The following is a 22,358-nucleotide window of genomic DNA, read 5'->3' as shown; positions in this document are numbered from 1 at the left end:
TCTGTTAGATTTAAAGAGATGTATTCACAAGTCTGCTTGTTTACAACGTAACAGGGCCACACACGTCACTGAAGTTTTGTTGCCTTGTTCTGAATTGCAGAACAAGGCGCTGCGCATACCTGAATATTTAGTCTATTTTGTGATGGAATATTGAGGTTTTACACGTTACTGTGTACATTTTACTTTTATTGTGGTTTGAAATGCACTCATTCATGCCAATTATTTCTAACCCTGAAATATAAAAGTAGCATTGCAGTTCCCCTTTAAGATAATTTAACAGTAAATATACTGTAAGTGCAGATACCCCAGCAACTGGATGATGCAGAACTGTCATTTTGCCTAGTGGCCAGACTTATTGCCACGTATGGGATTTTAAAATTGGCCTATTGGAACACCTGGACAATTAACATCAGTGCACTGTGGAGTCCAAAGTATTTTGTATGTGAACTGAATTTCAGTGCTCAATAGTGTATTTTTCACCACTCATTTACTTCAAGAGGCTAACAGCCATTGCAAAACACCCTATTAGAGTTATTTTAGAATCAACAGATCAACCCTGGATCAATGATTCCTGTTCTTTACTTTCCTGTTTTTAACCCCCTTTCTGAGACTCAATATTTTGTAATACCCTAAAGAGTGGTGTTTGTGAACAACAGCTGCTCCCTACCCCTGTCTGACAACAATGCCCAGAGTGGTTTATCAAGCCTTTGCTATTTAACATTTGAAATCAACATGTTTTCCCAGAACAGAAATTTTAAGAAAGAAAAAGGTACTGATTCTGTCACTGAAGACCCATAGTCATCACACCTGTTCATAAAAGTCTGTTACTGACATTTATTGGAATTAACTTTATTTTCTCATTCACATTGAAAGTCAATTATTTTCAGATACAGTGCTAGCAAATTGGACAAGACAGACAAAATCCCCCTGTTGACAACAGGCCAATAGTCAGTTTTCCCAAGATCCTCATGTTTTCACATTCCCGGCAGAAACCACGAAGGGACGGGTTCCATCGGTCTCCACTACCTTCCTGTCCACACAAGAAGCCGCAGGGATAGGGGACCCCTACAGCATCCTGGGATCAGAGCATGCGCCTGAAATTGGCCATGGCCTCCTCTACCTTCTGGAGCTCCGTCAGGCTCTGCTGCAACTGTGATATGGGATACAGGGAGTAGAATTATAAGTAAAACAAATGACAGCACCACAAACAAACATGCTCTGTGTCTTAAGTTACTTAACATGTAACCTAATGCTACAGACTGTTCCGGATAAAGGTGCTTGGTGGCCCAGGCCTCACCTTCTCAGCGTCGCTGTCCTGCACCTTCGCCGGCACCTTCTCCCGATAGTCGGCTTTGCCCATTCGCTCCTGCAGCTTCTCCAGCTGCCTGCGCAGCTCGGCCTCTTTCGCCGTCAGCTTGGCGATCTCCTTCTCTGCGTCAATCAGGCCCTTCGGACAACAAGCAGACGGTCACCAGACTGCAGGCATCTTCTCGCATCAGTAAAAAGCCTCCTCTACTTATTAGGGGATTTAGGTGTATAATATATGACCACACAGACATGCGTGAAACACCTTTCAGGCTAATGGTGTGCATTTAGAACATGCAGTTGCTAATTATGGGGAAGAATATTGCATAAATCACTTTCTGTATAATTATGCAAGGAAGACAGAACCGTGTTTTACGACTTTTAATTCTTCCTTTCTCATATACCGTATAAAATTAAAGTCAGCAGCCCCCCCATCAAAAAATGGCAAATTATTTTCCCAAAAGGATTATTCTAAGAAAAATGAAATGTCTATTACACTGGTGTTAGTTAAGCCACAATCACGTGCCTTAATAATGAGGCTGTCTATACCTGTTAACTTAGACTTTACTTAATGAATTCTTGCACTGCAGATCATGTCGTCATGCTGTTAAAACGACTGCACATTTGCTATTAATGCCACAGTATGAGGTGAGACCTGTGCAAGTATCTTTTTAGTGTATTGATACTCTGTGTATCTGAGAGAACCCCAGCCAGAAGCAGCGCACCTAACAAGACCAATGCTCGGCCAATTCTGTCCCCCACCTATGATGACCCGGTGACGCATCCCACACTCAGACCTGCAGCAACAGTTTGGACCGCAGGGCTCAGCCTGCTCTTTGACAGCAGTCCTAGTGAGTACTGTTAAATATCGCAGCCTTGGCCGGGCTTCACCTTCAGCAGCAGGTGGACAGTGCACTTGTCTGATGCGATGGCCACAGCACAGCCCTCAGGAGGTGTCTCGGCCTGCAGCGCCACCACAGACTTGGAGGAGGACAGAGTCTGGATGTAAGGACTATACTGCTGCACCAGGCTGTCTGTCTCTGCGTCCAGACACTGCAGGTAACCTGGAACACAGGGAGGCGGGAAAATGAGAAATATCGAAATCCAGAGAAACTTCCAGAACAATGCTCCCTGTCTGAGAAATCACCAGCCAGAAGGGAGGAAACACACCAAAACCGTCTCACGGAAGCAATGCTAAAGAGGAACTGAACAGTTGATTTGTGTAAATGGTTACTGTCTGTACTGAGTGTAATAATTCCAATGTTTTAGCTGGTAATTCCAGATTACAAAATATCTCGTGCCACCTCTGCTCTGCACAAGCAAGTCAGTTCACAGTGAGCCCTGTCCTGTTTAAAGGGGACTAAAAGAAATAGCACATAAATGCTAAACATCTACAAAAATATCTTAAATGCCCGAACGCACACATCATTTATCATTTATTGATTCAAACCTAGAAAAATGAAGTTCAACTCACAGTCAGCCTTGGTCTTGGTGAGGTTGTAGTCGGCCCTGAGAGAGCGGATGGTCCTGACAACTGTCATGATGAACTCCATATTCCTGTCAGCCTCTTCGCTTCTCCAGCAGAACTGAGAAAAGATGGAAAAAAAGGAACGTCATAGCAATGTCTGAGACAACAAATCCTTTCAGAATTCCTAACAATTAAAATTTCCAAGTGAGAGCAGTGGGACACTTTCTCTGGTCATCGTTTACCTCCGATGTCTCTGGGTAAGGCGAGACGCAGATACTGGGTGGGGCCTGGGCGGAGCGCTTCGGCAACCGCTGGAAGAGTTCCTCGGTGACAAATGGCATCAGAGGGCTCAGGAGCCGCAGCCCCACCTCCAGGCAGGTGTACAATGTCTCCCTGGAGACGGCCACAGCGGTGACATCACTTCCTGTGAACACGGGCTTTAGGCATTCCTGCAAAAGAAGTGTAGCATAAGATACTCTTGACCATAGACTCTTGTCTTATGTATGATTAAAGCAACAGAAGGCACCTGCAGGGTCACATCCAATATTGTGTGTTCAATTGAGGAAACTGCTGCTTGGGAATCAGTACAGATAAGAACAACCAAATATATCCACAGGTTTAAAGGAATACCCTACTTTGACATGGCACTGACAAACTGAATCTTATAAACATCTTCAGGATCAAAAGTCAAATACAAGCCAGGGGACACAAGCGGTAAACTTTAAACTGAGAATGGGAGGCACTGTTTTATACAAAGGGTTGTGGGGGACAGGAACAAGCTACTCTGTCATGTTGTTGAAGCTGATATACTCTGGCTTCTTCCAAAATGTATATGGATGAGATTCTCAAATCAATAAGCTACTATTGTCTTAATGATTTATACAGACTGAATGTTTGTGTCAATCATTAAGCTACTACTAGGCTTCTTAGCCCCTCTTATTTAGAACATTTCTTATGTTCTAAGTGCTAAAAATCTTCTAAAAAGGATTTCTAAACCTTCTGAATCTGAAGCTAAAAAAATTGAATCTCCTAAAAAAGGATTCCACCAAGAGACCCAAGGGGCTGTGCTGCAGGATAATCAGTAAATAGAGGACCTGGCATCACCACAAGAAAATAAAAGCAGAGGCATTCAGCACAAAACGCAGGAGGCCCTTCTGTACAAAGAGAGAGTCAAGAAGGCAAGATAAATATTGTACAGATAAAGCTTTACAGAGGAGCATGTCGGCACCTACGGCTATTTAAAAAAGGAGAATGCCAATACCAGATAGACGTCACACAGCTCATACAACCAGAAGTTGTAGACCGCTGTAGTAATGCCTGGGAAATCATAGCTCTTGAACCCAGAGTCACAGAGCTCCACGGCGTGAGAGAGCCGAGACAGAATCCAGCGATCGACCAGGGACTCCTGTCCACCCAGCTAGGAGAAAAGAATCGAGAGAGATGTCAGTCAAGCATGGCACATGGCAGACAGAGCTGAGAACACGCAATGATCCTCTAGTGTACAGGAGAGTGTTACTGTATTGAAATTGTGTAACAGCCTTCACATGTACAGGATAGCATTACTAGAGAGAGAAATGAAATAGTAAAATAAGACCGATAACAAGCCTGAAACCAGATTGTAGAAGCATTGTCATTTTTTATCCTGTTACACTACCAAACAAAGACCGACAGGGAAGCTAGATCAGAGGAATGTAGTTTTAATTCATTATTGAGCTAAAAACACAATAATCTCTCTTTGAAGCTACATTTCACCTCCACCCTCTCTCTTGCAGCTCACCTGCGCTGCTCCCTTCGGTGAGAAGTTGTCTCCGAGTCCCCGGATGGCGAATTTGGTGGCGTTCCACAGCTTGTTACAGAAGTGCCTGTACCCCAGGATGCGGTTCACATCCAGGTTGATGTCACGGCCTGTCACAAACAGAAGGGGAAGAGGGGGAAAAAAACCTAAGAGATTGATGGAATTACTCCAGCTGCAGTGAGCACACAGGGAGTGCAGAGAAAGTTCCTCTGGCCAGTGTGAACACACAGAGAGTGGAATATTATTACCCCGGGTGGTGTGAGCACACAGAGAGTGGAATATTATTACCCCGGCTGGTGTAAGCGTACAGAGAGTGGAACATTATTACCCCGGCTGGTGTAAGCATACAGAGAGTGGAATATTATTACCCTGGCTGGTTTAAGCACACAGAGAGTGGAATATTATTACCCAGGCTGGTTTAAGAACACTGAGAGTGGAATATTATTACCCTGGCTGGTTTAAGAACACTGAGAGTGGAATATTATTACCCTGGCTGGTGTAAGCACACAGAGCGAAGCGCAGGGCGTCTGTCCCACACTCTGGAATCCCATTGGGATAGTCAGCTTTCTGAAACAGAAAATTCACAACATCATTACAAAACGGCCCCAGACTAAGTCCAGAAGAGACAGAAGTGTTTCTGAAAACCTAGTCTTTACCCTTTGTCGAGGGGAAGCCATGTTAGAGTCCTGAAAAGAATCACTTCCTTTAGAAAAGGATGCAGGTAAAAAGCAAAGATTTTCTCAAAGGAAGACACACCTGCCCCTGTTTGGCTCGTTCAATCTCCACGGGGTCCAGGTTGCTGTCGGCCAATTGGTCGTGGAGGCCCTGGGGGTGAAGAGAGAGCAGATTCAGCTAGGTGCAACGCTGAGGGTGTTATGAAATGTAATGTCATCAAATACTTAATTTACTCCTGACACTAGTTTGAATACAACTAATTTACAGAAATTATATACTGTAACAATACTAGCAAGTGTGGCTATAATTGTAATTACAGACCTCCACTGGTCAGGCTTCTTTAATTCACCAATAATTAATTGGAAGTGGAGTAATTAACAGGATATAGCTTAAAAGTCAAATAGTTTTAAAACCTAAGAAATGTAAAAACTAAAAAGAAAAATGTTGTCTTAGAGCCTAAAACGTTCAATACTAGATCCCTAACACTGACCACATAAAAACACTCAGGAGTAGACACAAGTCACATACAACAATCCTTCTTTGAGCCTGACTGCATCTAATCAGTTCCACAAAAGAAAATACAGTTACTTGCCACAGCTCTGGTCTAAGTCCCTTTCATGTCCACTATCTGATAGTCTGTCTATTTATCCAGGAGGAATTCAGACACGAAGTTATGGGTTATAAAGCTTTAAACCACTCTCTCCTGTCTTGTCACTACTTCTCTCCACTTCAGTAAAAATTCTAAACCCACCAACTGGGGTAAAGTTCCATTCCTGATTAAGTTAGGCAGCCACCTGGTCTCCTCTTAGACAGGCCCATCATCCCCAGTCCAGAGGGCATGGACAAGGTTTCAGTCCATTCAGGCTCTTAACGACCTCAGCCCATTGATGGCTTAATAGTTTAATTTTTCTCTTCTCTGGGCACTTCAGGTGCCGCTGCTTTAAAGACACCTAGAAGACCTGCCAACACATCGCCCCTCTGTGACAAGGACTACAGCAGGGCAAGGGGCTGAGAGTGGAGGGGGAGTTATTTTGTAATGTAAGGGGGTATGAATACAGGCGTTTTGAAGATACCCCCTGCCCGCACACCCAACATCGTTATGTTATTGTTCTCACTTCCAGCGAGATCCCGGTCACCACATCCAGCGGGTCGATGACGTTGCCCAGTGACTTGCTCATCTTCCTACCGTGGGCGTCTCTCACCACCGCATGCAGGTACACCTGAAACAGAGAGCTGCTGTAAATACCGGGGACACAGCTGCACTTGTCAGTACGGGCTTTTACCACACACTGGTTCTGTCGTGGCTTCAAACATCTGTATTACATATTCAGCACAATCCAATACAGCTCCCCTTAGAGTACAGGATGTTTTTTGTCATTATTAACCATTTTAAATTTATACTGCTCTCTACTGAAAATAAAACAGGGCTAGAATGTGAGTTTAATGGGCTCGGAGATTAGGAAAGTCCTGTGGGGGGAAACATGCAATATAACTCTCACCTACTGTATAAAGCTATCATGAGGGACTAACAACACAAAAACCTTTACACCTGAATTGATCATTGAAAAGCAGCTCCTTAACTGGGAAACAGATCAGTCAATGCTGAGATTAAAGCAACAAAAACAAAACTAATCATACTTAACTACACTTTACATTGCAGTTTCATATCACATATCATATCACATTTCAGACATTACATGTTTACCTGTCATACAACACAATGCTCTCTCACAAATTCTTACACAATAGCCATACTAATCTCTGCTTGTTGTCAACTTACCTAAACGTATGAATTCATAAAACCGAATATTTTTTAAAAATCAGTTAAAATCAAAACGAACACAGTGATAACAGACAGATCAAACTTTTAAACTGGCTCCGGTGTCCCTCTTGCCCCCTCCTGACAACAATCCTGCACCCTCACCTCCTTGAAGGGCAGTTTGCCGGTCAGTTTCAGCCCCATCATGACCATGCGGGCCACCCAGAAGAACAGAATGTCATGTCCCGTCTCAAGAAGAGTCCCAGGATAGAAAACCTGCAGGTCCTTGGACTGGAGACAGGGAGAGGGAAGGAGTAAGAGATTGTCAACACATTTTTTCAGCTATAATGCTCCTTTATGTTAACATCGTCACGATATATGCAATTCCTATACTTTGTGCAGAAGTCAGAAATAAAAGAGAACAAAAACAAAGAGGAAAGAAAAAAGGTTCCCTTGGGGCAATCAAATAAACAATATTAGGAACAAGCTTGAAATTATAAGAGTGAAGAAATAAGGGAAATTTGCCATATGAAATTGATTGGATTGTTACTGTCTGGCAGGGCAGGGTATGACCAGCCTCTGCAGTGAAAGTATTCTCCAGGAGGAGGTGCTACAGTCTACAGTTTAACATCTCTGAAGGACTAGAGCCACCAGCCTTACCACCTTACCACCAGCAGAGGTAAGGCTTCAGTGACGTGGCTCCAACAGATAACATTGTAAGACCTTGGGTTCAATGTTATCAATGTTATCCCAGCAGTGAGAGGCCTTATAGATGGTTTTCCCAAGCCTTGCATTTTATCCCAGATGAGCTGTGTGACTTAACCAGATGCTGGAAAGAGCACCTCCAGCACACTAAGAGCTATAACATGATATAACATGTTCAATAAAAAACACAAGTAACAGAGGGATCAGGAAGATGGAAGACAAACACACCACCCTAAGAGAAAGCAGGGTGCTAATCGTTACCTCATTGGGCCAGCCGAAAATGGAGAAGGGGAAGATCCCAGAGGAGAACCAGGTGTCCAGCACGTCCTCATCTATGAGACAGATAAAACAGAACAAAAATAATTTCATCTTGCCCTATGTGCCCACTCCACGTTTGGTAACACTATACCACAAAAGCCTGAGGCCTTTCCTACACATATGTACAGTGTAAGCAGTGTAAGTGGAGCATGAGTTTAGGTCCCATTTTTTAATTTTGCACGAACAGTACGTCTTAATATTAATGGCAAACAGTACTTATAATGAACTCCTTATTGCAAACCGCAAGATCTCATCAAGTTTGGATTGAAATGAAACTCAAAGCAATTCCTTATGTATGTGAGTCATGTTCAAGCACCATCGTTTAGCTTTGGTCATTACAGCTGACCTAATACAGGTAGAGAACACTATTTTCATATCTGAAAGAGACTGTGGAAGAATCGTAAGTTTATGTCATGTCATCACTCCTACTCCTAAGAATAATACCTTGAGATGTTTAATGAAAGTATTAAGGACCTTGGCTTAACATGTCACCCAATCTCTGGCACCTTCTATAGCATGGTGTCATTGGATACCATACTGAGGCACTGAATTGGGAATTCTTGTCCAGAAGGAAGAGTGCCATCTACTGGATCATCAACACCACATACAGCGGGAACCTGATTTTCTTATCGTTCTTCTAACCCATAACTGACCACTAACAAGCTAAGAAAGGCTAGGGGAGATCTAATGAGATCACAAGGGTACAAGGTAGCAACATGACTGTTTTGTTTTCAAAACAGAACTCGGCTAATTTGCACTGGAACTGGATCTACAGTATGTGCTGTGGTTTATGGTCCGTATTTTTAAAAAGTTACAAGATGGTCCAGTGGTTAAGCTGCAGGGCTTGTTATACCAGGTCAGCTGTTCCAGTCTTTAGCATACAGGGTTTAAAAGTTGCCCGCTGCTCCAGTGGTTAAAGACCATAACTCACCCTGCCGGAGGGAGATCTTGTCAGCTGTGACTCCAAACATCTTAGCTGCCTTCTGTCGGGCCTCATCTTCAGTGCGGCCACTGACCCAATACTTCCCGTCCATGTCCTAAACACAAATAAGGTCAGATTAATAAAGCATTTCCTAAAGGATTAATCCCTTCCTGCCTAACTTTTCTTCACTGCAGTTGTCCCAGTGTGCCCCTGTGTTAATGGGATCTATGAAGTTTCCTAGTTTTGCTTGTCAGCTACAGTTGCAAGAAAATGTTTTTGGACCCTTTGGAATTACCTGGATTTCTGCATTAATTACTCATAAAAATGTGGTCTGATCTTTAACTTAGTCACAATTGTACTTCTTCTTGTCAACATTAAACACATTGTTTAAACATTCACAGTCCAGGCTGGAAAAAGTATGTGAACAATACAAGATTTAGTAACTGGTAGAACCGTGCACAACAGTTAGTAGGAATTTTAGACCATTCCTCCTTATAAAACTGTTTCAGTTCCTTGATATTTCTGGGATTCCTTGCTTGAACAGCTCTCTTCAGGTCATGCCACAGCATCTCAATTGGGTTGAGGTCTGGACTCTGACTTGGCCATTCCAGAACACAAATGTTCTTCCATTTAAGGCATTCTGTTGTTGATTTACTCCTGTGTTTCGGGTCATTGTCTTGTTGCGTCACCCAACTTCTATTAAGCTTCAGGTGACGGACCACTACCCTGACATTCTACTGTAAAATTGCTTGATACAATTTTGAATTCATTGTTCCCTCTATGATAGCAAACTGTCCAGGCCCTGAGGCAGCAAAGCAGCCCCAAACCACGATGCTCCCTCCACCATGCTTCACGGTTGGGATGAGGTTTTGGTGTTGGTGTGCAGTGCTTTTATTCCTCCAAACACAGCGTTGCACGTTTCTGCCAAAGAGTTCAACTTTTGTCTCATCCACCCACAGAACACTGTCCCAGAAGCATCGTGGAACATCCAGGTGGTCTTTTGCAAACTTGAGACGTGCCTCAATGTTTTGTTTTTTTGGAGAGCAGTGGTTTCCTCTGTGGTGTCCTTCCATTAACACCATTCTTGTTCAGTATTTTTCTTATAGTGGACACATGAACAGAAACTTTGGCAAGATCAAGAGTTTTCTGCAGGTCCTTTGCTGTTGCCCTAGGGTTCTTTTTCACCTCCTTCAGCATTACAAGCTGCGCTCTTGCCGTGATCTTTCCAAGACACCCACTCTTAGGGAGGCAGGCAACAGTACTGAATTTCCTCCATTTGTAGACAATCTGTCTTACTGTGGATTGATGAACAACCAGGCCTTTTGTGCTTTTGTAGCCTTTTCCAGCTTTAAGCATCTCTACAATTCTTCTTCTAAGGTCCTCTGATATTTCTTTTGATCAGGACATGGTTCACATGAACAGCTCTTTCTTAAGAACAGACTGTCAGTAACCAACCTTTGTGTGCCTTTTTTATAGGGCAGGGCACCTCCAATCTCATCTCATTGATTGCAACACCTGACTCCAGTTAGCTTTTGGAGAAGTCATTAGCTTAGAGGTTCACATACTTTTTCCAGCCTGGACTGTGAATGTGTAAATGATGTGTTCAGTACTGACAAGAGGAAGTACAATTATTTGTGTATTATTAGTTTAAGCAGATTGTGTTTGTCTACTATTGTGACAAACGTTTCCCATCATGTGTATCACGTGAAAGTAAACAGGCTAAAGGAGTCACTTTTACACTTTACACTTGAACAATAAAAAACTATGAACTGTGGGAAGGCCAGATCATACAAGAGTGCAATGTATTTAGTACAACATGATTAACACCCCTATCTTACTTCAATGAGATGCTATAGAAACACTGTTAAGCAAAGACTATATACCCGTCACTATCTCCAGGGTAGACTGAATGGCAAAAAATTACGGACAGAACAAGAAGCCTTACCTCCCCAGCTGGGACTGAGGGATCATCGACAGTCACAAAGTAGGCCGGGATCCGGTGACCCCACCACAGCTGCCGAGAGATGCACCAGTCCCTGCAGGGCAAAAACACACAGCATTCAGCACCTTTGCCAAAATTAGGCTCCTCTTCTCTCCTTATATCCTAGTCCTGTGATGAGGCTTAGCTTGCACTGTGTTACTTCACCTGATGTTGTCCATCCAGTTGAACCAGGTCTTGGTGTGGGCTTCGGGGACGATCCTCAGCTCTCCTGACCGGACGGCCTCAGCGGCCTGTCGACCCATCTCCGCACAGTTCACGTACCACTGCGGCTTCATCAGCGGCTCCACCACATCCTTCGAGCGGCTGCAGAGACGGCAGCGTGAGAATTCAGACACATTCACCCAAGAAAAAGTTCACACTACTTTTCTAAGGATGGGAAGGTGGATGTGATGCTCACCTGCAGACAGGAACGACCATAGGGTTGTCCTTCACCTCCCTGAATAGGCCTCTATCCTTCAGAGCCTGGAGAACTGCCTTCCTGGCATCAAACCTCTTCATTCCCTGAGAAAGGGGTTAATACAGACACACTGACTGACTGGACACTACAGTCCATTAACAATGCACTGAGAAAGAGAGGGGTTAATACAGACACACTGACTGACTGGACACTACAGTCCATGAACACTGCACTGAAAAAGAGAGGGGTTAATACAGACACACTGACTAACTGGACACTACAGTACATTAACACTGCACTGAGAGAGAGGGGGGTTAATACAGACACACTGACTGACTGGACACTACAGTCCATTAACACTGCACTAAGAGAGAGGGGGGTTAATACAGACACACTGACTGACTGGGCACTACAGGACATTAACACTGCTTTAAGAGAGACGGGTTAATACAGACACACTGGACACTATAGTCCATTAACACTGCAATGAGTGATTGGGGTTATTACTCACACACAGACTGAATGAACACTAACTATAACCCTGCTGAGCTACAATACACAGATATACAGACTGGAACACCTGCTCTGAACCCACATCCCACTGGACTGAACTGGGAAAAGGCTCAGAAGCAAGAGATTTACCAGGAATGGTTCCGGCACATTGATGAGGAAGCCGTTGTCATCCAGGATGTTAATGAAGTCCAGGCCCTGGCGCAGCCCCACCTCGTAGTCATTGTGGTCGTGGGCCGGTGTGATCTTAACCGCTCCTGCACAAGAGAAACAGGAGGCCATGACTGCCTGTCCCCAGCCCAGGCCGGGAGTAGCTTAACCTCTCTGTCGAGAAGACATATACCTCAGCACTGCAACTGTCCATCATCCTTACACAGCTGTAACACAGCTCCCGCACAGACTCTGCCCCTCACCTGTCCCAAAGCTCATGTCCACAAACTCGTCAAACACCACGGGCATCTTCCGATCGCAGAAGGGGTGAGTAGCGGTCTTGCCTCTCAGATGCTGTGAGAGAGGCACAAGTCAGGTTTCGGTCAGAGGCTGAAGAAACCCTCCTCGGAGAGTGTTTAAAAACGAAGCGCGCGGCGGAAGATCGCTGACCTGGTAGCGGGGGTCCTGGGGGTGCACAGCCACGGCGGTATCACCCAGCATGGTCTCGATACGGGTGGTCGCCACGACAACCTCTTCATCTGAAACCGAGAGTAGAGGCTCAAAGAGACTGCAGTAGGCCTGAGAGAGTGAGAAACCACCAAAATAAAACTGACACTGCTTTCCGGATGGGAAAAGCTCCAACGTTCAGTGCTCTACAGTAGGTCTTTCCCATCACGAGGCGTGAAGGAGGAAATAATTAACGCTGTTTTAAAGTTAGTACAAAAAAGGTCTGTTTCCTAGTAACGTATTATGGACTCAAGAGTACTTTTCATAAACTTTTAAAATATTATTAGGTACACTGTGTTTATCAAATTTCCATGGTGACACCACACCCTGGACAGTGATGTGCCTATGTGGTTTTTGAGATGATGGAAAGGGAGATGTGTGGTTTTTGATCGCTCACCAGAGCCCTCGATCTTGTAGGCAAAGGACACCAGTACCCCGAACTCGACCTTGTCCTTGTACCCCGGGACAGGCAGCAGAGTCCGCCCACTCAGCTCCTTTTTATCCACCTGCACAAAGACAAAGTCTGACATTACTGACCGGAATGACTGGGCGCTGTCTGACAGTAAACCGCACGGGCTCAAAAACATGGTATATAGCTTGAATCTCAAGAATAAACATAACACTTTGACAAATACATAAATAAATCTGTTCAAATGGACCGCATCATTGGTAAGGTTTAAACAGAACAGTTTCAAAGCTAGACTTAAAAGCAAACCAATATGTTCGCGGATGACTGAAACCACATAAATTATCTGTCATCAAACCCACCTCAATGTCGGAGATGGCGGAGTTTAGGGTGCAGGACCAGTTCACCAGCCGCTTGCTGCGGTAGATCACTCCTTCCTCGTGCATTTGTACGAATGCTTCTTGCACGGCATATGAAAGTTTCTGGAGCACAAACAGGAAAGAGGCTCTGGGTTAATGGAAAGGGGGGGCAGAGGATGTGTGTAAATTTTCCAAGCCCACTGTGTCCTCCCTGACTGAGCTGCTGAACCTACACGTGCTTTGTCCTTCCGGTGGAGAAGACAAACTGAGGTCCTGAGTGACTGCAGGTCCTTCTGTTACCATCCCTCACTCTCCACTATAAGACTACACTACTAATTAATAATAATAATTCCTAACACTTGTATAGCACTTTTATGGACACTCAAAGCACTTTACAGGTAATGGGGACTCCCCTCCACCACCACCAATGTGCAGCCCCACCTGAACGCTGCGACAGCAGCCATTGTTGCTCCAGAACACTCACCACACATCAGCTATCAGTGGGGAGGAGAACAGAGTAATGAAGCCAATTCATAGACAGGGATTATTAGGAGGCCATGATTGGTAAAGGCCAATAAGATGTTTGGCCAGGACGCCAGGGTTGTACCCCTACTCTTTTCGAGAAATGCCCTGGGATTTTTAATGACTACAGAGAGTCAGGACCTCGGTTTTACGTCTCATCTGAAGGACGGCACTTTTTTACAGAATAGTCTCCCATCACTATACTGGGGCATTAAGGCCCACAAAGACTGCAGGGTGAGTGCCCCCTACTGGCCCCTCTAATACCTGTTCCAATATCAATCTTAGTTTTTCCCAGGGGGTCTCCCATCCAGGTACTGACCAGGCTCACACCTGCTTAGCTTCTGTGGACTGCCAGTTGTGAGCTGTAGGGTGATATGGCTGTTGGCTACTGGCTATGTACAGAAGAGCCGGCTACAAGACAATTATGTCTCCACTGCCTGCTCTGGGAAAGGAACTGTTTCCAAGGGGGGTAACTGTATAATTTACATTACATATATAATAAATGTCTGTTTTCCTTGTAAATTCAAAATGCTCACCAGTTTTCTTCAGAAATGGTGACGTTACAGTAAACTAATTGTGTGGTACTGCCCCCTTCGTCTGTGACCTCTGCACTGTAGCTTCAAGAACCCATTAGAAATTCATCTCGTACTCACGGAGTCCATGGTGAAACAGGCCCGGTCCCAGTCCAGAGATGAACCCAACTTCCTTAGCTGGTGGTAGATACGATCGCCTTTCCTGGTAGGAAAATGAAACATCAGTCTTATACCTGAAATATACCTGCAGGGCAGTTTTGTAGCTTCTGAGCACGCTTCTGCTGAGTTTACACCAGGTGTCATGGATTTGTGTTTTACTTAAGGTCACCTCCCTACTCTGTACCATGATAAGGTTTACTGTGCTTTTACCAAGGTATACAACAACACTATTACTGAAACAATGCAAGGATTAAGCAGCACTGATCTATCAGTGTAAAAATAATAATAAACTATTTCATATAGCGCATTTAAATGTGGCTTCTCAAAGCACTTGCGATCTGTGTGCACTTTGCATTAAACTGCACAGATCTGAAAGTAATTCCTCTGCTCGGCTGGCTGACCGTCCCAGGTGACAGGAGTGAAGACCTCATGACTGAGATCTATAAAGACACAGGAGGGATAAACGTCTATAAAGAACTTGTAGCCATTTGAACCATTTACTCTACTTACTCGTTCTTCCACTTCCACACCTCGGCGATAAAGGCGTCTCGGCCGAGGTCGTGCCGCGTCTTGCCCTGCTCCCGCCACAGCTTCTTCTCCACCACCACCTGGGTGGCGATACCAGCATGGTCGCAGCCCGGATTCCACAGCGTGGTCTCGCCGCGCATCCTGTGCCTGAGTGAGACACAGAGACAGGCTGGCATCGCTGGGGCTGCACACAGACAGGGGCCGACGGATGGGTAGTGAACAGCATTTACAGCAACACAACTCACATCGGCACACCTGGACACGCAAACACACTTCCAGAGATGGAGACAGGCAGGCATGAGCTCTAAAGACACACACAAACCCGCACTCACCAGCGGGTCAGCGAGTCCTGGATGGAGTTGGTGAGAGCGTGGCCAAGGTGGAGAGATCCAGTCACATTAGGTGGAGGGATACACATCATGAACACACCTTTGGGGTTGGGCTCTGATATATCCTTCCGCTGGATTTCAAAAGAGAGAGAGAAAGCAGAGTTTCATAAATATGCATCTCCAACAATACTGAATTAAAGGTAAATGAAGTGCTCTTGCTGTATCTGATATTCTATTTAAAATACGAATCCTGAAGTGGGCCTCGGAGCCTTAGTTTTTTCCCCTCACCCCATATTCTGGTTTGAAGAAGCCGTTTTTTTCCCACCAAGGATACCAGGCTGCCTCCACATACTGGGGGCTGTAGGAATCAGGCATTGGGCACTTCACATCTAGAGAGAGAGACAGGGGTTAATACTGAAGGGTTCAAAATTCTTTATCTAGTTCAGCAAAATGCCAGCTGGAACATTTCAGTATCTGCTGCCAATAAGACTAAGGGTCTGCAGCCACAAAGAATGCTTGTTTTAAGAATCCCAAAGAATTCGTTTGTGTGGAAGGCCAATTATAACTACCCGCTTGAAGAAAACACCGATATAGCTTAGTTACGCAGACATCTTCCGATTAAAGCAGAAGTTTCCTTAACCAACAGAAATTAATTACGACTGAAGTTCTTTGTATTCCTTATCAAGTAAGTGTATAAAAGGTCAGCTGTAACTTTTCTTGTTGGAACCATTTTCCTAATTGCAAGGAAGGTGCTTCGCTTTGGCTAAAAACACAATAAACTCTGACACTGTTGTTCTGGGCTCATTAACACAATAACAGTTCAGTAACTGGGAGCTTGTCTGTCTCCTTTTGAAAATCAGGCACTGACCTTTCTTCTCTCCTGGAGGTGTTGGGAGGTTGTAGCTGATGACTCCCAGTTCCTTCTTTTCCAGTTTAGGCTTTTTCTGTGGCAAAAATAAAACGTCTTAAAGGGAATGTCTGAATAGGAGAAGTCTTGATCATGATCCCAGTAGGAACACAGAGTAAAGTCAGTTAGGAAAGTCCCTTTTCATTGGCTTTTCTTCTTTGTCAGGCCATACAGTTACCGGCTTGGCTTCATTTTAATGGAAAATCCTTACCTGACTACAATCAAACTCTCAGTTGTCTCTGGTGACAGCTGTGAGGCTGACAGTGAAAAGAATCAAACCTGCTTTTTAAATTAGTTTACCACCAGTACTTAAGGAAAAGATGCTATATTAGCACATACATTTCATTATGTATTCTTTGACTCAAAGAATAAAGGGACATATTTCAGATTTTGACTGATTTTTAATTTTTCCTTCTAGTTTTGAAGCCCACCCCAATTAAAGACTGCAGTAAGGGTATGTGGCCTGAGTCTGAACAACAGGTGGTATCAGGCACCTCAGTCTGCTGCTCCTTCTTCTTCTGCTCCATCTCTTTCTTCTGCTGGAACTTCTCCAGCTTCTCCCTCTTCTTCGCCTCCTTCTTCAGCTGGGCTTCGGTCTTGGGCTGGGAGCCGGCAGGCGGCTGCAGGCCTGCAGTGACAGGGAATTCAGGAATTCCTGGTGTAATGATTCTCCATCCAGTTTTATAGCTCTGTCAGTCCACTATGTCAGTCGGACATAAGGTCAAAGGGAGAGAAGTGCTCACTGAAGACAGGACGTGAACTCTCTCTTGCCCAGTCTAGAGAAACTGTTTCACATTGAAGGTTCTGAACAAAGAATATACCCTGGTAATGAATTCCATGTCTACATAATCCGTAAATAATACACTATTTGTGAAGTGTATTATTTAAGAAGAAACTACGTACTGTTTAAAAAAGAAACCCAAAGTATTGTAACCATAAACTTATAAAACATGTTAACCCAGCACAGTGCAACAATTCACAGATAACAGATATCTGGTACAGCCCAGTCTATGATACTGATACAGCCCAGTCTCCCAGCTCCAGGGTATCAAACCCAATACCAATTTGGCATGCCTGTCTTTGTGGAGTTTGCATGTTCTCACCACGTCCTTGTGAGGCAGGTTAGGGCTGACTGGCTACACAATTGTCCCTTTCGTTCTTTATCCTGAATGTCTCACACAGATTTCCACACAGATCTGGTTGTGGCCTCCTTCCCCCCTCACTTACTGCTGGGCGTGGGCACTCCGTTAACAGCCGCTGGCAAGGCCTTGACTGGCACAGCCTTTTCACACAGCACAACGTCTCCCAGCACCTTCTTGATCCGGGGCTGGTTTAAACAGGTCACAAACCAACGGGTCACGTTGATGATGGGTTTCCGGAGCCCAGGTTCCAGCACCTGCATCAACAGAACCCTGTTTACCCAAAACCGCTCCCGTTTCTTGTGAGATGGGATGGTATTTGAAAAGGACATCAGTGTCAGCTTGGCAAACAAAACCGAATCCCCACTGAGACCCCATCTACAGCTCCTGACTCATCAGCTCTGAAGTAGACTAAACACAGCCTGCAGCAGAGGAACATCCTCTCCTCTCCAAGGTCTACATGATCAACACTGGGTTCACAGAACCTGGCTGGCTAAGAAAAGGAACTGTAATATGTGAACTGTAATATGAGGCACAACACCTGACACCCAGGTAGTCAGAGTGCTTAAAAACTGTCATCAGAATCAGAATCAAAATCAGAACCAGAAGCATTACTGTTGTCGTTTCCTCTGCCTATTACTGCTGGTATTTACACTATTAATGTACTAGTTCAGGTGGGTAGCTGCGTCAGCATGTGTAGGCTGCAAAGGAACAAGTAATAGGTTTATTCCATGCTGAAAAGAGAAGAAAGGAAACACAACCTTTCAGCTGTGGAGCCTTCTTCTGGTGCGAGACAAGTATTAATGTACTAGTCTTCTTGAGACGTCAAGGGCTCTGCTCTCTGCCCCATCCCTTTCACGAGCTCTCCAAATGCGAAGGCCCACAGTAAGACGATGGGGCGGCAGGATCTCAGGAGGAAAAGCAGAAAATGGCTCACGTATTTGAAGGGCAGCAGCAGAGTGGTCGCCATGGTGATGTCAGCCAGCGTCACCGCCTCCCCCACCAGGTAGGTCCTCAGTCTCAGGTGGGCATCGAGCACCTCTAGGATCTTCTGCAGCTCTGCCCGGGCACGCTCCACAGCCTGCAGAATCACACAGGCCAAAGGAGTAATGCAAAAGCACATCTCACGGCTCCCAAGTTGATCATCTTGTAAAGGTCTTGCTCACCATGGGCCACGGCTGCAATGTAAGCCTGGATCATATCATTAGCCCATTAGAGATAGGGAGGCACTGAGCCAAACTGGGAAGGTACCGAGACAAATTGTCTCACCTCTTGTGCACACTGAACCGCTCTCACCTGATCGTTGGCCTTCAGCGCCCCCAGCAGGGGAAAAGCCACAGCACAAGCCACCGGGGTCAACTCAATGTTGGCAAAGCTCAGCCACTGATGGACCAGAGCGGAGTCCCGCAGCCCAATCCCACACATCTGGTCCGGACACAGGAAATAGCTCACAGCCGGGGCCCCAGACAGGACCAGGCCGTCGCTCGTCACCAGACATGGCAAGGCCTGGCCACCGGGGGGCGCTGTAGCCACGCTGACAGATGGCTTCGAGGGAGAGAACTCCGCTGCCACAAGGGCAAGCTGGCAACGGAAATCATCTGGGTGCCCAGATACGTACAGAGTTGCCATGCTGCAGATAAAAAAAAGAAATGCAAGACGAGCAGTTTCGTTAAATAGTGTGGCAGAAAGGAAAGAAAAGAAAAAAACAGAGACCTACTGAATCCAATAGATGTAAATTCGCTATATCATATCATTGCAAACACTGTTAGCTTTTTAATTCATTTGGGTGTGTTTTCAGGTGTTCTGCCCCCACTCCATGTATATAAACAGCCAAATCCCAGGGACTATTAGGATTATTACTGCTTGCATTTCATATTTTCTATAAAATTGCTTTTATTAATATTGTGCTTTTTCACAATATGACACTGTCTTGTTAAATTCACACGGAATGCCCTAAAAGTATGTTTTGTTGAGTTGATAGGGGCTCTAGGAAAATATATATATAAAGTTACAATTGGTCATGAAGCATAGATGAAAGTTTTTTTTAAAAAATATTATATTTAGAAACACCAAAACTTCTACAGAAAAAATGCTGGCCTCACCAGCCCAGAAACAGAGCTTTCAGGAAGCCTCCAAAACAGAACAAGCAGTCAAGACACTCAGGTCTTAGGCAGGTTTCCTGCTGGCTGAGCACCTCGCTACAGAGCAGCCCTGCCTTCTGTAAGCTCATGATTCAGCTGAGCTAGACCATCACAACAGACTCATTTTCCTGTTTGAAAACTGAATTGCTCTCTGGCGGCTATCGGCCTTGCACTCTACATATTTCCATGCATACACCTGCAAATACATTCATAACAGTAAAAGTATAATGCATCCATTTAATGTCACATTTGGTCCACTCTCTCCATTTATGTTAGAAGTCTTTGTTGAGCTGTCATTTGATTTAAACAGATGCAGACTTCCTGTTTGTTTCTAGACATCAGCTTCAGATAATATCAGTCAATTTAGACCCATTAGCTGTTATTCCCTATTTTTCTTAACCTCTTGTTAGAATCTGTACCAGAAAGACTTTTAAAGAAATCTGAAAACGTTTATTTTTAAAAGTGTTAACTAGATATGTATTTGCTTTTAAAAACATTTATAACACCCTGGGATGCCACACCATAAAGGTTGCTATAGAAGGATCAATTCGCCTTCCATCTTAACTTATTTTGCAGCTTTATTTCTTCTTTGTATAACTATGCTAGTGAGTTGCAGATATGATAGATATCCGGGAACAAAAAGAGGGATCTGAATTCGCATTATATTCAGGGTGATCAATTCTACGCCTTATATTGCACTTGACCTGTCAGCGATTCGACTAGTCATCTTCCCGATTTTCATTCATGCCACACAATCAGAGATAAAATAATCACACTGTGCTACTGTAATTATTGCAACTGCGTTTAGCAGATCTATCCTTCAGATGGTACACCAGACCTCCCCGCCTACAATTCACCTGCAGGTCTCTGACATACATAAGGAGAAAAATCTACATTTTAAAGTATTTAATACCAGGATAAAAAACTAATGATATATTAAATGTGCAAATTTAAGAGTCCATAACATTTCTACTCTTCTTCTTCAAAGACAGCACAAACTTCCACACATTTTAGCAACATAACTTCTTCTCATTACAGATCGATCGACATGATCAAATCTAAATTGAATCCCTGTTTTTGGAGCAACGACAATAAAACTCACCCCCTTTTTAAAACGGATCGAGATGGTCTTAAACAGACTTTGAATAATTTTCTAATCCAATGCCAATAAATGAAACTGAAAACCGGCAGTGCTGTCTGATGAAACTCCCCGAGTCAAACCCACGTGCGACACTTAGCTGAAGACTCCTTAGGACCCCTTCTGCTGTACCAGGCAGTCCCTGGCTGTGCCTGAACAGAATCGATACACAAAAAAGACATTTCAAACAACTGAACCTTCCTTGGATATTCAAACGAACAGAAATTTGTCTCTCTGTTTCCTAAAATGTGTTTTTCTGCATTATAAAGTCTGGATAGGATAAAGTAGATTCTGTCTGAGCGAGAAAACTAGCTTGTTGGACAGAACTTAAATTGCGTTAAAGATCTAATACAAAACTTTATCAGGACCGTAATTTATCATTTTCGAAAATCCTAAAATATTAAAATAGTCTCTCCTAACAATGCAGTTATGATTGAGAACTCCACTTAAATAAGGACCCTAAATTAAGAATATACATTTAAAAGTGTTGTTATTGTATTGGCGGTGCTTACAGTATATAGAAGAACAATTTAAGTGTAATAATACAATAATAAAAGTTAAATAGAATACACATCAGTCTGCTAATATTACAATAGTACAAACCAAAACAACATATGAGCATCAAGAGACAGCAATAAGGATATAATTTAAAACACATCAAATGCAATCAGAAATGATCAAATATGAAGTTCAACAGAAAGTATGAAAGATGCTTAGACAAGACCGAATAACTACTTTTGTATTTTTTGTGCAAAATACTGTATTTCCAAACAGATAGTGCATGGGACATAGACAATATTACACAGTGTGATTACGAAAAGCAATCCATGTGTCTGAGTTAGTCAGGAACAAGGCTCTGGAAGAACTACTTTCTCAGCAGACGCCCCCTAAAGTGTTTCTAGTTTTACATTAAGCACAGTCAACAGTAACTGAAGCAAAAACAGCACAGAACAAGACTGAGGCATTATAAAAACGTCACAATGAATAATTAAACAGTAAAAACAGAACAGAGGGCAGGAAAGCCATTGTGTGAGGGTACTGATTGTACAGACTGTTGGACTGGATTGCTCTTGAAGGTGAAAGGCTTCTTTCTGTGGGAACCCCCAGTGTCCGAGAAAACGCATATCTTCCTAGTCTGCTGGATAAAGTTATTTCTCATTTAAATGTATCATATCAATGATAATGATTATAATAATAATACAATCGGCACGCAAAAATGACAGTTAAACCTGATAGATCCTTCACCTTAGTTGTCATATTGAAAAACGTTACTGTGAGGGAGTCGACATTACAGTGTGGACTAGAGGATGAAGCATCCATTGGAAATAGCCATTTTGGCTCTTCTTGGAAACAAGGAAGGCCACTGAGCCAAAATGGAGACCAACATCCAAGCAAATGAGTTGCTGTAGGCAGGGATAATTACTCGTAGCTGCTACTGTATATACAGTACACCCTGTTGAAAAGAGTGGGGCTGTGTTTATTGGGAAAAGCAAAGACAATTATGGAGTGAAAAATGAGTGAACTGAGAAAAATATAAGTATCCTAAAAAAAATAGATAAGTCAAGTGTATATACTTGGTTTTTACACTGTACAGCTTTTTTGGAATCAGACCTAATTCATTCTGCATAAGATGTTTATTAAAGTGAAGTTAGAACTTAAGACGTTAGGACAGGGTTTTAATTTG

General features: G+C 43.8%; 1 protein-coding gene across 1 annotated transcript; it reads right to left on the bottom strand.

Moving 5' to 3' along the window:
- Positions 1 to 833: 833 nt before the first annotated feature.
- On the bottom strand, positions 834 to 20,799 carry vars1 (valyl-tRNA synthetase 1). Its single transcript, XM_088601316.1, has 31 exons — positions 20,639 to 20,799; positions 18,692 to 19,025; positions 18,333 to 18,476; positions 17,484 to 17,652; positions 16,751 to 16,884; positions 16,218 to 16,293; positions 15,638 to 15,738; positions 15,353 to 15,480; positions 15,003 to 15,167; positions 14,454 to 14,535; positions 13,282 to 13,401; positions 12,911 to 13,019; positions 12,457 to 12,545; positions 12,270 to 12,360; positions 11,989 to 12,113; positions 11,347 to 11,450; positions 11,094 to 11,252; positions 10,893 to 10,983; positions 8,957 to 9,062; positions 7,969 to 8,039; positions 7,168 to 7,293; positions 6,359 to 6,463; positions 5,325 to 5,393; positions 5,057 to 5,135; positions 4,551 to 4,678; positions 4,035 to 4,190; positions 3,016 to 3,222; positions 2,780 to 2,891; positions 2,197 to 2,369; positions 1,298 to 1,447; positions 834 to 1,150 (listed from the first exon to the last, which is right to left on the bottom strand). Exons 2-31 carry the CDS (start codon positions 19,022 to 19,024, stop codon positions 1,082 to 1,084), a joined length of 3,771 nt encoding a protein of 1,256 aa, XP_088457442.1. The 5' UTR covers position 19,025; positions 20,639 to 20,799; the 3' UTR covers positions 834 to 1,081.
- Positions 20,800 to 22,358: the final 1,559 nt, after the last annotated feature.

The sequence above is a fragment of the Lepisosteus platostomus genome, chromosome 12, assembly GCF_059453375.1.
Source record: "Lepisosteus platostomus isolate fLepPlt1 chromosome 12, fLepPlt1.hap1, whole genome shotgun sequence".
NCBI classification, from domain to species: domain Eukaryota; kingdom Metazoa; phylum Chordata; class Actinopteri; order Semionotiformes; family Lepisosteidae; genus Lepisosteus; species Lepisosteus platostomus.
The sequence above is the reverse complement of the archived record's forward strand: the minus strand, read 5'-3'. Positions and strand labels throughout refer to the sequence as shown.

What these genes read in the sequence shown, in the direction of transcription:
- vars1 (XM_088601316.1), bottom strand. Translation starts at nt 19,024, where the DNA reads ATGGCAACTCTGTACGTATCTGGGCACCCAGATGATTTCCGTTGCCAG. An exon ending in AACTGGATGGACAACATCAG is followed by an intron (nt 10,984 to 11,093) that starts GTGAAGTAACAC and finishes TTTGCCCTGCAG; the next exon opens with GGACTGGTGCATCTCTCGGC. An exon ending in AACGAGCCAAACAGGGGCAG is followed by an intron (nt 5,136 to 5,324) that starts GTGTGTCTTCCT and finishes TTTCTGTTTCAG; the next exon opens with AAAGCTGACTATCCCAATGG.